The sequence below is a fragment of the Monodon monoceros genome, unplaced genomic scaffold, assembly GCF_005190385.1.
Source record: "Monodon monoceros isolate NGI ecotype Baffin Bay Population unplaced genomic scaffold, NGI_Narwhal_1 Super_Scaffold_3, whole genome shotgun sequence".
Classification (NCBI taxonomy): domain Eukaryota; kingdom Metazoa; phylum Chordata; class Mammalia; order Artiodactyla; family Monodontidae; genus Monodon; species Monodon monoceros.
Genome location: NW_021703780.1, coordinates 98798442 through 98813888, shown reverse-complemented (window position 1 = coordinate 98813888; position 15447 = coordinate 98798442). Strand labels below are relative to the sequence as shown.

Sequence of the window (15447 nt, the reverse complement as noted above, 5' to 3'; positions counted from 1 at the left end):
ATTGACTTACTTTCATGTGACGGTTGTTCCATTTCCCATTTTGGTGCCTGAGATCTTATATGCTCAGGCTCCTGGGCTACGGGCACACGTTCCATTTCTCTCCCCCTTGGGTTAGGCCTGAGCCTCCACCATCTCCTTCAGATCTGACCTTCCCAACAGACTCCCCAGTAGCATCAACAGGTGTGAAGGGACATCAGACCATGTTAGGTGGGGTAAGTAGGGCCACCTGCAAGAGTCCACAGTTCCTCCACCTGGGGCAGAGTCTCAGAGCCCTGCCTGCCTATAGCCTGTAGTGATGGGGGCTTCCTTCCAGGTCCTGGAGGAAGCTCCTCATTTATGTATCTCTCCTAGCTGCCCATACGTCTTGGTGTTGGATGAGGAAGGTGGGACCACCAACGACTACAAGGGCTACGTAGTCCACAAGTGGAGCTGGACCTCCAAGACGGAGACTTTGCTCTCTCTGGAATACAAGGTAGGGGTGGGCAGCAGAGGTGGGGCTTGCCACTGGGCTGTCCAGCATTAAGAGCCAGAGGGCTACCTGTATGACAGGAGCCCTAGCCTCAAGGAGCTTGTAATATCAGAGGTTCCCACGTTGATGGGCAGTGGTCCAGGGCTGACTGAAGTGAACTTTTCACCAGCCTACAGCAACTGTTGGCTGCTGTACTGACCTTTCTTGGTAACATGCTTCCTGTTTTATTTTTATTATTAATGATATTATATTTTATAGTTAAAATGTCCTTTATTTTAGGAAGTAACTGTTACAGTAGTTGATAGTTTTATTTTTAATGCCTATGTGTGGCAATAAGTAATTCTATGTTGGTCTCCCCAGTTTTTGTTTTTATAGTTTTACTATCTGTGAAACAAAAAAATCTGAGAGGTAAAGGAAGCTGATAGACACAAATCCTTTTTTCATTCATTTGGTTGTTCAGCTATTCATCAAAGAGTTATTAAATAATAAATGTTTAATTACTAATATTAAATAATAACAATACATTTAATATACTAATAAAGCAATTAAGTGTGCTTGTCACTTTACCTATGGCAGAGTTTCTCATCCCTGGAACTACTGACTTTTTGAGATGGATAATCCTTTTAATAACTGTGCATTGTAGGATATTTACCAGTATCTCCCTAGATGCCAGGAGTACCCCCTCTCCTAGTTGTGGCAACCAAAAATATCTCCAGACAGTGCCAAATGTCTTTGGGGGGGGCAAAAATCACCTGTTGTTGAAAATCACCAATCTAGGGGATAGAAAGATAGACAATACCCCTCAAGGAACTCAGAAATCTAGGGGAATAATAAGAATATGTGGTAGAAAAGTATAAGGGCTGTGAGAGAAGGACAGGCTCATAGGGTTGGGATTCAGAGAAAGATCACAGAACATAGAATCCACCCAAGGTAAGAGTTACAGACAGAAGCACTGTTAGAGTTCATGGTAGGGCTCAAGCATCCTGTGTCATGCCCTTCCTGTTCATCCTCTATGTTGACCACTGGATTCTCATTCTTATATCTCGATTCCTGTAGACCATACCACTGCTCAGAAACATTCAATTCCTTGAACGTGTATCACCCTTCCTACCCCACTGTCCTGAAATATAATACATCTTCTCTCTCTGCCAATCCAAATTTTCCCTCCTTCAAAGCCCTACTCAGACTTCCTGTTCTCATGGCACTCCAGTCCACACCCATTTCTCTCTTCTCCCAGTGCCCACTGTCTGGATTAAAAAGTAATCCGGACTGAAATGACAAATTTCAGTCATTGTACAATTAGTCATGTAATGAAGAGGTTCTCAGTTGTGGCTGCATATCAGAATCACCCATGGGACTTTAACAAAAATATAGATCCCAGGCACAGCCCTAGAGAGATTGTGATTCAGTTGGTCTGTCATGGGTTCTGGAGTTTGTAGTTTTCACAAGGCTTTCTATTGCTTGACCAGGTCCAAGATCTCCAGTCCAGGAGTGTATTGAGTTATTGCCTTACTATTTAACTTTTTGTAGTCGTATGAAAGTTTACAATCCAAAAAGATTATAAATTGGTTGCAGGCAGACACCATATGTTATATGTCAGTATGGCCAAGTGGACAGAGAACTCTGGGATGAGGGTCTGAGGAGCCACGTACTAGTGTCAGCTTTGCCAAACCCTGGGTGTGCAGCTTTCTGAAAACCACTCAGCTTCTCTGAGTGGCTCATCAATACAAGGTGGGTCACAAGAGCCTCCCTCCTGCCTCACACTGCTTTTGTGAGAACTAAATGAAACAGTGGTGGGGAAGGTGCTTTGACACACTAAAGTGTTTCAGCAGTGTGTCTTAGTTCATTGTTCTGTTCCCTAGAGCTGCATACAGAAATGCACAACAGGGGCCGGTACAGTCAGGAGTGGCCTGGAACACAAGTGGCCTTGAGTTGTAACATGAGTGTGTGTGCATATTATTCTCATAGATACAGATAAGAAGGAGGGAGAGCATTCTGGATAGAGGAATATCATCTGTAAAGGCTTGGAGTTGGGACTCAGGGTGGCATTGTTAAAAGTTCACAAGTGCTTCTCATGAAAGAAAAGTAGGCAAGAGCTGTATGTGTCGGGGGGTGGAGGTGAGAGGCACTGGATGTCATGCTGAGGAGTTTGCATGCTGTCTTGGAGGCTGCAGTGGCAAGTTTGTTTCTGCCCAGATATTTATCGTTCCCAGCATTTTCATTCCTCTCTGAAAATCCAGTTTCCCTCCGGTATCATTTCTCTTCATCCTGAAAAACTTCCTTTAGCATTTCGTGAAATGGAGATCTTCTGGCAACAAATTCTGTTTTCTTTCATGTGAAAAATGTCTTTATGAAAGAATATTTTTGCCGGATATGGAATTCTGGTTGACGTTTTTTTTCTATCAGCATTTTAAACATGTTCCACTGTCTCTGTCCTCCATAGTTTCTGATGAGAAGTTTGTAGTTATTCAAATCATTGTTCATTTTCTCTCATTCCTTTCAAGATTTTCTCTTTTAGTTTTCTAAGTTTGACTATGATGTGTCTGCGTGTGGTTGTCTTCATATAAATTCTGTTTGGGGTTTACTGAGCTACTTTAATCTGTAAATTCACATCCTTCAACAAATTTGGGGAGTCTTCTGCCATTGTTTTAGGGGAAGAATGCACTCCAGTCTCCTTCCTTTTCTTCTGAGACTCCAATTACATGTATTTTAGACCTTTTATGTTGTCCCAAAGGTCCCTGAGTCTCTGTTCTTTTTGTTGTTGTCCAATATTTTTCTGTTTACTTTTCAGATTGGATAATTTACATGGATCTATCTCCAAATTCACTGACTTTATTCTGTCATTTCCATTCTGCTGTTATGCTGATCCTGTGATGTTTAAAAATTCCAGATATTTATTTTCAACTCTATGATTTCTGTTTAGTTGTTTTTTATATTTTTTGTTTCTCTGCTGAGATTTCCTAATTTTTCTTTCATTACAAATATATTTTCCTTTGCCTCATTGAGCATAGTTAAGTTAGCTGCTATAACGCCTTGTCTGGTAATTTCAACATCTGGGACATATCAGACAGGATTGGTTATTTGTTGCCTTGAGAACAGCTCACACTTCACTGACTCTTCACATGTTGAGTTATTTTGGATTGCTGACATTGTGGATGTTATGTTTTAGAGTCTCTGAGTTCTGATGTATTTCTCTGAAGAGTGTTGATTTTTTTTGTTTTAACAGGCAATGGGCTTGTTTAGACTCATAATGCAAACTTTGTCTCACCTGCAGTGGGCAGCAGCTCAAATCTCAGTTCAGTCTTCTGTTTCCCTGGAAGTAAACTGCCTCGAGTTTTCACTGCTCACACATGGTTCAGGGATCAGCCAAAGCTGTGGACTGTTTAATCATAGCATTTGGGACTCTACTTCTCTGTCCCTTCTGTAATTCTCTCCTTACTTTTCTGTGACTGTAGTTGACCCCAGGTTTTCTCCTTTGGTTCTTTGGGCCAGAAAGAACTCATCCCATGTTGATCCTTTTAAGTTTTGACTCTTCGAAATCTGCCTGCTTTTGCTTACTCTTCTGAGCCTTTGGGTAGTTGTTTTTTGTATTTTTTCCAAGTTCTGTGGGAGGATCAGCCTGTTAGGACCTGACTCAGCTGTAGTGGGAGTATAACCAGCTGGTTAGTTTTTAAGCTGAGGGCTGGTATGCTCCATCCAGCATTTATGTGGAAGGTTGACTGGAGAGGGAAAGATCAGCAGATGGGGCTAGTAGAAAGACTAGTTAAGGAGTTACTAGCCAGACTTGACATGATGGAGGGTATTAGTAATATTTTTTAAAGGGGCCATTTCAGTAAAATAAATCAGTGGCATTCAGAAATGGGCTGTAGGGGATAAATGAGAGGAGGAGGGAATTATAGATGACTCCACATGGAGTGTGTGTGTCTGGGTGGAAACAAAGCAGTTTCTGAGAGGCTCAGAGACCCATATGGTTTTTGATGTGCTAATTGGGCTCAGTGGACATCTCTCTCTGGACAGGGATCCTCACCTAGAACGAGGGATTGGGGATGATATGCACGTGATATACATGTGGCTCACGAGCTCCCAGGAAGATGAGCAGTGGCTGAATTCACAGAGCACCATCGTTGGGACATTGGGAAGAGGAAGAGAAACCACCCAGGGGCCAAGATAATTAAAAACAGCTCTACCAAGCTAAGCCCTTTGCTTATTTTATCTGTGAAATCTGCTTAGTGCCCCAGAGAAAGATTCTGTTATTGTCCCCCGGCTCAGAGAAGCTAAGCAACCTGCCTCAAGTGTCCAACCACAGTGCTTGAGCTCCCAGCCACAGCTCACAGCTCTGTTCTACAGTCTCTAGAAGGAGAGCTGGAGCAGATAGTGTCTCTCTTAAGTGAGAGTGATCTACAAGTTTGAAGATGTCACACACTTGGCAGGAAGATGGTCATGGATCAGATGTTTTCAGAGTGTGGAAGGGGACTAGCATCCAGGCTGCAGAGAATGAGGAAGGGGCTGGGCTGGATGGTGAGGAAATTGAGTGTGGCCCTCTGGACCAGCAAGTGGAATCCTAGAAGGAAATGGAAGGAGTGAAGATGGAGAGCACTTTCTTAGTTCCGAGGAGTTCTGGGGCACGTGTAGGTCAGGGGCTGTAGAGCTACAGAAGCCCAGACCCTGGTGGGGCCACTGTGCATAAATAACTCTCTGCACACCTGAACCATCCAGGGCCTTACGTGCGTGTTGCTCTGCCACATCCTGACAATATCTGCTCGTGTTTGGTGTGGGCCTTTGTGATTTAGAAAGCCACTTCCATAATCTTTATCTTATTTGAACCTAACACGAGCATTTTGACTCTGATATTGAAGATTGGGAGCTTCAGGGAGGTCCAGTGGCTTGCTAACCAGAGGCAGACCTGGGACTCACTCCAGGCCACAGAGTTCTTAGTGAGGAGTGAGTTGCTATAAGGGCAACTCACCCTCCCTGTGTTCTTCTCTGGGACTGCTACCTAGGAAATCCCACCATTTTGGAAGTGATGAAAAAGGGTGGCCCCTCCTCAGGGGACGAGTGGTGACACATTTGGTGACTGCAGGAGAGGGAAATGAGCATGTGTGGCACGGCCCTGGCTAGGTTCCCTTTTGCCATCTGCCCACCCACCTGCAGAGGGGTGAGTTCTGGTCCCCCTGCCAAGGTAGCTCTGTGTGCTTTCCTAGTCAGACCTGGTGCCTGGGTGGACCCAGCATCAGATTCAGGGACAGTGTTGGCTTCTGACTCCTATCCAACTCTACCAGAGCGGAAGCTGACTCGCCTGTTGGATCCCTGTGTCTCCTTCACAGTTGGTTACAGGTTTGGGTTGGAAAGGGAAAGGCAGGGGTAGAGAACCATCATTATTTTTTCTGCTTATCCCTCAAAGAAAAATTGGAATTCTTATGTGTTCTCCCTGAAAACAGGATTCTAGCATAATAACCAGAAAAATCTTACAGCTCTCTTAGGCCCAAGCCAAGAGGGGTTTTGTGTTTTGTGGTTTTCTGTTGTCCCACCTACCCGGTCAGGAACGGGTAGGTGGGACAGCAGAAGCAGGGATCCACTGAGTCCTGGTTTCTTCATCCACAGGTGAATGAGCAAATGAAGCTGATGGTGCTAGGACAGGATTCTATCATGGCCACCTTTACCTCCCTGAATGAGACAGTAACACTCCCCATATCGGCCAACAGCTGTCCGCATGGGACATCGCACAATAAACGGGTAAGGCACACAGACCAGTCACCCAGGCCTGACCCCAGAGCATTTCAACATGGATTGTCACTTTGGAATGCCTTTGTTCTTCCTGCCTCCCCGACCCATACAAGGCCCCACCTCTTTACCTGTCTAATGGACTTGTACTCATCGTTCACTGTCTGACTTTAGTACCACCTTCTCTGTGAAACTTCTATCAAGAGTCTTTCAGGGGCTTCCCTGGTGGCGCAGTGGTTGAGAGTCTGCCTGCTGATGCAGGGGACACGGGTTCGTGCCGCGGTCTGGGAAGATCCCACGTGCCGCGGAGCGGCTGGGCCTGTGAGCCATGGCCGCTGAGCCTGCGCGTCCAGAGCCTGTGCTCTACAATGGGAGAGGCCACAACAGTGAGAGGCCCACGTACCACAAAAAAAAAAAGAAACTGTATTGGCTCAGTAAACTGAAAAGTCAGTCAGTAGATAGGCAGCATCAGGCATGGCTGGATCCAGGCCCTCAAAGGATTCCATCAGATCTTCCCATCTCTTGGCTCTGCCTTCCTCTTTGTTGGCTCTATTTCCAAGGAGTTTCTCTTATTATGGTGACAAGATGGTCATGAGCCTCTCCAGGCTTATTGTTCTACCAGCTTTGGTCTCCCCAGGAAAAAGAGGACTTCTCTTTGCTAAGCACTTCAGTAGAGGTGCCAACACCAACATCATTGGCTCCATCTACTTCCTGCACCTGAAATGTTCTCTGTGGTGAGGTATGTGTGTTGCTCTTACTAGCCAGGCTCGAGTAGTCATGTCCATCCCGAGCCGAGGGGTGTGATCAGCCCCAGGTATACCACTCGGGCAAACGATTAGGCAGGAGTGTGTTCCATAAAGGAAAATCACGGTGCTGTTACCAGAAAAGGGAGATATGATGCCGGATAGAGTAACTGCCCATGTATTGATGACCCTCTCCACCACCCCCTTTCCCATCCCAGGTAGAGTCTGCCTGTCCCCTTGCTCAGCCCTCCCAGCAGTGACTCACCTCCATGCCAACACTGCTTTATTTACAAGCCAGCCTTCTCTACCAAAGTGGGAATTCCCTGTGATTCCTACAGGTACTGTTGCCCTGAAGCACAGGGACTGCTTCAAATGAAGCACTTGCTAAGGGGGTAGGTGAGCCAATGTTGGAGTCTGGAAACTCAGTTCTTCATTCACTGGGTCTTTGTGGATCCTACTGTGTGCCTGGTCCAGAGTCAACATTGTGGAAAGAGATGGAGAGGATGAGGGGACAAAGTCCCTGATCCCTGAGGAGTTTATAGTCTGGAAGATAACAGTTGACATTCACCATGAGACTGGGGTGGCCATGGGCTCCTTGGTGGCACTGACCACTGGCATTACACACAGGGGATTGGCTCACTCAAGAAGCCTCCTTGGAGTGGGAGCCAGGGGGACCACACCTCCCAGTCTTCCTGGGGCCAGTCCCAGTTTACGCCTATCAGCCCAGGAGTTATTAGTAGCATCCCTTTCACTCTTAGAAGTGTCCCAGTTTGGCTGATAAATTATAGTCACTCTGAAGGAGGCGTTTGCACTGTGAGGGCATTTGCCACTACATGCCAACAGGCTCGCAGGGCTGACAGAGCCCATAGGAGCAGCCAGCCCCACGTCTCCCCTTTACATGGGGACACGCGAGGCTGGCATTTGTTGGAGACCCATGTTATCTAAACAAGACACAGAGAACACCTGTGTTTTTCCTGGAGGGAAGCGTTGCTCCTGTTTTTTTCACTGCTCTTACATTTCAGCAGCATTTCAACTTCATTAGTTGATTAGCTGATTCAATAAACATGTATTAGCAGGCTTCCCTGGTGGCGCAGTGGTTGAGAGTCCGTCTGCCTGCCGATGCAGGGGACATGGGTTCATGCCCCGGTCCGGGAAGATCCCACATGCCGCGGAGCAGCTGGGCCCGTGAGCCATGGCCGCTGAGGCTGCGCATCCAGAGCCTGGGCTCTGGAACGGGAGAGGCCACAACAGCGAGAGGCCCGCGTACCGCAAAAAAAACACCCCAAAACATGTATTAGCACCTGCCGTGTGCCAGATTGGCTGCTGGGGATGTCGAAGTGAAAGAAGCCTCACTCCCTCTAGTCTCTGAAATACTTTCACTCTAATGGAAGGGGCAAAAGCATCAACACAGGTTTGTGATCCAGCTTGACTGGTGTGGTGTGTGGGAGAGAGGGGCGCTGAGGGAGCTGGTGGGTTCGTTAAAGGGATCTCATTGAGCACCCAGGAAACTCAGACGCCAGTGACTTCAGCCTACATTCCTCATGCCAAAGAGCAAAACAACGCCAGGATTTTGAGTCCATCAGGGCTGAGATGACTGCTGATTGATGAGTCCATTCCGTCAATTTGTATTTTAAAAAATGTGCATTTACTTACCAAAGGCAATAGATAATAGAAAAATTTTTGTTCACATAAAATTGCAGTAATGTTTTGTTTTTGTGGCAACCTCTTGTCTGGTAATCTCTGAAATTTGGAACATGGCTAAGAACCAGGACGTAAGCAGTTGAAGGCCCCCATGAACAGCTGAGAGAAATCACTCTAAGTTCCATGTACCGAACATGTCCTCTTGGCCTAGGAAAGCCCCTCAGTCATTCACATCTTATGTTTTCTTAGCTAAATGCAGCCTTAGAGAGCTAGAATCAGAGGTCCAGAGCTGTGCTGTCCAATATGGTAGCCAGGAGTCACAAATGGCTATTGAGCACTTGAAATGTGACAATTCCAGGCTGAGATGGGCTGGAAGTGAAAGCACACGCTGCATTTCAAAGACTTAGTATGAAAAGAGAATGTAGCATTTCTTATTGATCATTTATTTTGATTACATGTTGCAATAATCATATTTTTGGTGTATTGGGTTAGATAAATATGTTACTAGAATTAATTTCATCTTCTGAGAATGTTTTTATCTATTTATTTATTTTTGACTGCGTTGGGGCTTTGTTGCTGCGCTCAGGCTTTCTCTAGTTGTGGTGAGCGGGGGCTACACTTTGTTGCAGTGCACGGGCTTCTCATTGCAGTGGCTTCCCTTGCTGTGGAGCACTGGCTCTAGGTGCGCGGGCTTCAGTAGCTGTGGCTCACGGACTCTAGAGTGCAGGCTCAGTAGTTGTGGCTCACGGGCTCTACAGTGCAGCCTCAGTAGTTGCTGTGCGCAGGCTTAGTTGTTCCACGACATGTGGGATCTTCCCAGACCAGGGCTCAAACCCGTGTCCCCTACATTGACAGGCGGATTCTTAACCACTGCGCCACCAGGGAAGTTCCCTGAGAATGTTTTTTTGTTTGTTTGTTTCTTTCTTTTTCTGCGGTACGTGGGCCTCTCACTGTTGTGGCCTCTCCCGTTGCGGAGCACAGGCTCCGGACGCACAGGCTCAGCAGCCGTGGCTCACGGGCCTAGCAGCTCCGCGGCATGTGGGATCTTCCCGGACCGGGGCATGAACCCATGTCCCCTGCATCGGCAGGCGGACTCTGAACCGCTGCGCCACCAGGGAAGCCTGAGAATGTTTTTAATGTGGCTTCAGGAATGTTCAAAGCCACACATGCAGCTCGCATTATATTTTTAGTGAACAGTGGGGATCTAAAGGTGGAGTCCTCATTAAGGGAAGCTTGCAGAGGCTGACAGTGTGGAAGGAGGCTGGAAGTTATCTATTAAAAAGAACATTGTAACTCAAAAAGCATAACCATCTTGGAGACATCTAGCCTAGGGATAAACAGACAAATACATTAAAACAGCTTCTGAAAACCACCGCATTCTAGAGGATAGTTGTTGATGTTGACCAAGGAGACTGACTTGCCCCAGAGCATCCTCGTCTTAACCTCTTCTGTTTGAGAGAGCAGGGTGGTGTACTGTATATTACAACCTTCTGACTAGATAAACAACAACAAATGAAGACTTATTGTGGGTAACAGGATTTCCAAATGTTGACCCTAGCTTCTAGGTTAAGCATCTTGGAATATTTTTATGTGAAATCTCAAGGCTGGCAGAGAGCCTCAGCTAGGAGGTGGCCTCAGGCCTTCCCTTTCCTTGCTGGGCCTCAGTTTCCCAATTTGTATAGTGATGTGTAAAGGCCCACCCAGCTATCCCACACTTCTCTCCTGGGACTTTACAAATCCATTCAACTGCAATCGTGTGTGTGTGTGTGTGTGTGTGTGTGTGTGTGTGTGTGTGTGTGTGTGTGTGTATGTTTGGAGCTGGTTGTCACCCACTCATCAGCAAACCTGTGGCCATCTAGGAAAGCTGAGGGGTGGGAGTAGGGTGGTCTCTTCCCTCACACTCCCTGTCAGTGGAAAACTTGTTAAACCCATCACCCTGGAAGGAACCACCCATCAGAGCGATAGGCAGAATGGCAGTCCCAGCTTTTATAGCCCTGCGGCCAGGCTCCTCACTAAATTTTCTATCAAGACAGCACTTTGGAAGCGAGGAAATGCCTCAGTTTAAATGCTTTATTAGCCCAGTGCTGCCTCAGATCCTTTTGGGAAGCAAGACTGGGTATAAATTATAAATAAATAAATAAAATTAGCCCAGAGGCAGAGGTTGGGGCCAACAAACAGAAGGATGGTTGAGGCTTTGCTATTAATTGGAGCATCGTTTACAGAAGCCCTGCCTACAGGACAAAGAGGGATACATGGCTGACTTTATCGCTCTTCAGAAAGTCTGTCCACCACTCACCCTGCTCTCTCCACCTGAGGCTTCAATTCTGCAGAGGAAAAATTATTTCACACCTCTGTGTGAAGTGGGAGATTTAGACTGCATGGACCCTGCCTTCAGGGCTGACGAAGTTTAGGGATAAAGAAAGTAAAAAGTGACCAGAACCCAGGGCAAGGACAGGAATGAGCAGGTGTGCAAGCTCAATGTGGGGAGTGATTGCTGGTAGCTTAGCAAGTCTGTAACGCCTTCCTGAAGAAAATGTCACACCCTGATTGCCATTAACTCCAGAATCTGAACTAGTTCCGCCCCGGGCAGAGGCAGAGGTTGAACTGCAGGGCGGCCTCACTGTCCCATAGGAACTCCGGAGCCAGTGTGGCCCTTCGGAGTAATCCTGAACTGAGGCCGGAGGCCTGGGCCTTGGTGCCCATGGGAACCAGTCAATCTGTGTAACCCTGGCCTAGGGCAGTCTCTCAGCAGAGAGCGGCCAGCAGAGTGAAGAGCGTTCTGTGGGTCGTGCGATAGAGGGAGACAGGCAGCGAACGTCCAGAGAGGCGTTTGTCCATCCATTTATTCATAGCGCAAGAAGCATTAATTGAGTGCCTTCTGTGCGATGGGCACTTGGACACAAAGGAGACCAAAACCTGATCCTTGTCCTCTAGGAGCTCAGAGTCTGGCTGGGGAGACAGGCTCCCACGCAACTGATCACTTCACAAAGGGCTAACCTCTGTCTTCAGGCTGCATAGAGAAAGTGGTGAGGGTCCAAGGCAAGGAACAGTTCTGCCCAGTGCAACCAACCTCCGTGGGGGGGGGACGTTTGAGGTGGGTTGGGTCAGTGTGTGCGGATTCACTGGGCTGAGGGGAGAGAGGTGGGTCCCAGGCAGGAGCGGCACATCCTCTAAGCCAGGGCTTAGCCTTGTGGTCACTGGGCTGGGCAGACGGCTCCTGGCGGGGCAGGTGACAATGCCCTTCCCCTCGGCCTTTCCCCAGATGACCCGCAGAATCAGCAGCATGGATGAAAAGATGTCTAAGATGAGTCGGGCCCTGGCAGAGATCAAGAGGCGGTTTCAGAAGACAGTGTCCCAGTTCATGAACTCCGTCCTGCTGGCGGCAGGTAAGGAGACTATATAGTACAATTATAAATCTTACTACCTGGCGTTATAAATATTTCTTTGTTTTCCCATCCCCGCCCCCCACTCCTGCTTGGAGTTCCCAGAGGCAGGGAACTCCTGTATGGGGTCATCTTTATGACCAGTGCCCAACATTTAGTAAATGTTTGGTAAGTGAATGAAGAAATGAGAGGCCCTTGGCCAGTCTAGCAGAGAAAGCAAAAGAAAAATACAACAAAGAACATAGATGGAAATGACTTAAGTCTGGAGGCACAGGGAACAACATGGATGCATAGTGTACCCAGCCTCTACATTGAGTGCTATAAAGGACACAAAGCTGAATGAAACACAGGCCCGTGGGGGAGGACGGATCAAAGCTGGGTCTTGACAGATGGCCAGAACTGAGATTGATTTGTTCTTCCATTCAGCTAGCACTTACTGATCCACTAGCTGCACTAGGGTGGGAGCACTGGGCCAGACAACGGGAGGCAGCAGACTGCGAGAGTAATGGCCTGGAGGGGGAGCTGTGCAGTCTCACAGCAGGGCATGGCGGCCAGGCCACGCCGGGGAGTGACACCAGTGTCTTCTGTTCACAGGCTTGTTCACCGTAGAATATCCGGTAAAGGAAGAGGCAGAAATCATTCAGACCAGATTAAGGTCCGGGCCCTATCCTGAGCACGCCACCAAGCTGAGTTTATACTCAGGAGAAATCCTTTTATTACGATCTCAGTCAGCCCGACCCGAATCCTCAATTGGAGAGTCTTCGAAGGAGGAGCCTGTGTTGGCTCCTGTGATCACCACTCGGAAGAAGCCCATCAAGGTCCAGCCCAAGGCCACGGTCACACCCAGGTGGGCTTGGGCCTTTATTTCTTCCTGCTTCTGTGTGTCAGATGCTGAGATGGGTAGTAAACACGCGATGATGAACAAAACAGATGAGGCCCCTCCCTCTTGGAGTTGAAATTTTAGGGGTGGGGAAAAATAGAAGATAAACATGTGAAGAGCTGAACTATTTTAGTTAGGGATAAGGCTGGGAAGAAGGCAGACCAGGGACATGGGTTAGAGCCGAGGCTGGCAAATTGCGGTCAGGGGCCAAATCTGGCCCCACTGCCTGCCTTTTTTATGCGTGAGCTAAAAGTCGTTTTTATGTTTTTATTTTTTAAAATTTATTTATTTATTTTTGGCTGCATTAGGTCTTCATTGCTGTGCGTGGGCTTTCTCTGGTTGCTGCGAGCGGGGCTACTCTTCATTGTGGTGAGTGGGCTTCTCATTGTGGTGGCTTCTCTTGTTGCGGAGCACGGGCTCTAGGCACGCAGGCTTCATTAGTTGTGGCACGTGGGCTCAATAGTCGTGGTTCACGGGCTTTAGAGCGCAGGCTCAGTAGTTGTGGCTTGTGGGCTCTAGAACGCAGGCTCAGTAGTTGTGTCGCATGGGCTTAGTTGCTCTGTGGCATGCGGGATCTTCCCGGACCAGGGCTCGGACCTGTGTCCGCTGCATTGGCAGGCAGATTCTTAACCACTGCACCACCAGGGAAGCCCATTTTTTACGTGTTTAAATGCTTGGGAGGAAGAAAATCAAAAGACAGGTTTTTCGTGACATGTGAAATGATATGAAATTCAAATTCAGGATCCATAAGTAATGTTTCAATGGGGCACAACCATGCCCACTCATTTACATGTTGTCTGTAGCTGCTTTCATGCTAAGGTGGAAATTTTGAGTCATTGTGACCAAGACCACCTGGCCTGCAAAGACTAGAGTTTTTACTGTCTGGCCTTTTGTAGAAAATGCTGACTGACCCCAGGCATGGAGAATGACTGGAAAGTGGGGTGGGATGTGGTACGCTTGGTAGACAGTCGGGGAAGCAGTTCTGAAGAGATATTTTAATGGGGGGGCTGAAGGATTAGAAATAGGCACAAAGAAGGATCAGGAAGGATCATCAGGCAGAGGACAGAACAAGTACAAATACCTTGAGATAAGAACAAGTTTGGTATGTGTGAGGAAAAGTGAGAAGACCAGTGTGGAGCATTGTGAGGAAGGGGGAAGAGGGATGCAAATTGAGGACAGAAAGGTAGGCAGGAGCTGGATCAGGTAGCCTTGTGAGTGTTATAGAGGAAGCCGTTCTGTACCTGCAAGGCAGGAAGTGACATCATGTGATTCATGAGGTTTTTAGAAAACTGAAAAAAATGATAAGATTTATATCTCTTGTGTTTTAACTTAAAAATTTTATAAAATATAGAAAATGAACAAATCCTAAGTTTATATAGCTCAACGTGTATCACAAATTGAACATACCCTATAGGCCCCAAGAAACAGAGCATTATCTATCTGCTCCTTAGACATTCTCTTTTGTCCCCTCCCTATCAATAATCCCACCCTCCTTCCCAACAGGATGATTTCTCACATCATAGATTTATATATTTTTAAACTATTTAAATAGAGCTATTCAGTATGTATTCTTTGATGTCTGGCCTCTTTTGCTCAAGGTTACAATGTGAGATTTATCCATGTTGCTGCGTGTGGCAGAACCACTGCTCATTTTCACTGCTATGTAATAAACTATTGTAAGACTAAACTAAAAATTTTTTGCATTCTAATGTTGATGGATATTTGGGTTGGTTACAATTTTGGTAGTGACAAATTGTGCTGGTTTTTGTATATGTCCTTATTTCTGGTTGGGATATGCCTGGATGTGAAATTGCTGTCGTAGAGTATGTGTATGTTATGCTAGATCCTGTAGTTCTGGTGAGACTCCGTTTTCCAAATGGTGGTTTCAAGTTCCACTCCCACCAGCAGTGCATGAGCATTCCAGTTGCTCCACATCCTCACAGTGCTTGATATTGTCCATCGTTTTAATTACAGCCATTCTATAATGATGAAATGTTTTTTAATTTGCATTGCCCTGGTGACTACAGAGGTTGAGCACCTTTTCGATTGTTCATTGACGTTTTTGGATATTCTCTTTAGCGAAGTGCCTGTTGAGTCCTCTTGTCCATTTTTCTACAGGTTGTTTGTCTTTTCTTGATTTATATTTTGGAGTTCTTTATTGTGGATACAAGACTTTTGTCAGTTATACATGTTGCAAATGATTCTCCCACTTCTCCTCTGGCAGTGGTATCTACTGATGCACAAAAGTTGCTAAGTTTAATGTCCAGTTTTCAGTCTTTTTGTTTGTAATTAGTTATTTGTAACCTATTTAAGAACTTTCTGTACTCAGACAACATGATGGTATTCTCCAAAGTTGCCTTCTGTTAGTTTTTTCTTTTAACTTTTGCATTTATATCCATCCTCCACCTGCAAATGATTTCTGTGTATGACATGACGTAGGGGCCAAGTTTTATTTTCCCCCATGTATATACTGAACTGATCCAGCATCACCTATTGAGACGATTGTAATTTTCCCTCAGCTCTTTGGTGCAAACTCTGCCATGAATCAAGGGGCTCTATATGTTTAAATCAAGGGTCGTTTTTCTGGAGTCCCTATTTTGTTCCCTATTT

The 15447-nt window shown here is 46.5% G+C and overlaps 1 protein-coding gene across 6 annotated transcripts in view; it reads left to right on the top strand.

Moving 5' to 3' along the window:
• Positions 1-15447, top strand: part of CUNH3orf20 (chromosome unknown C3orf20 homolog) — a 92074-nt gene that overhangs the window by 29920 nt on the left and 46707 nt on the right. For 5 of the 6 annotated variants that reach the window (XM_029242001.1, XM_029242002.1, XM_029242003.1 and 2 more), the window contains exons 6-10: positions 352-472; positions 6071-6202; positions 11837-11960; positions 12552-12804; positions 13146-13206. In XM_029242001.1, the coding sequence (XP_029097834.1) occupies positions 352-472; positions 6071-6202; positions 11837-11960; positions 12552-12804; positions 13146-13206 (691 nt within the window). The remainder of the gene's footprint in view (positions 1-351; positions 473-6070; positions 6203-11836; positions 11961-12551; positions 12805-13145; positions 13207-15447) is intronic. The other variant, XM_029242006.1, reaches the window with a different exon arrangement.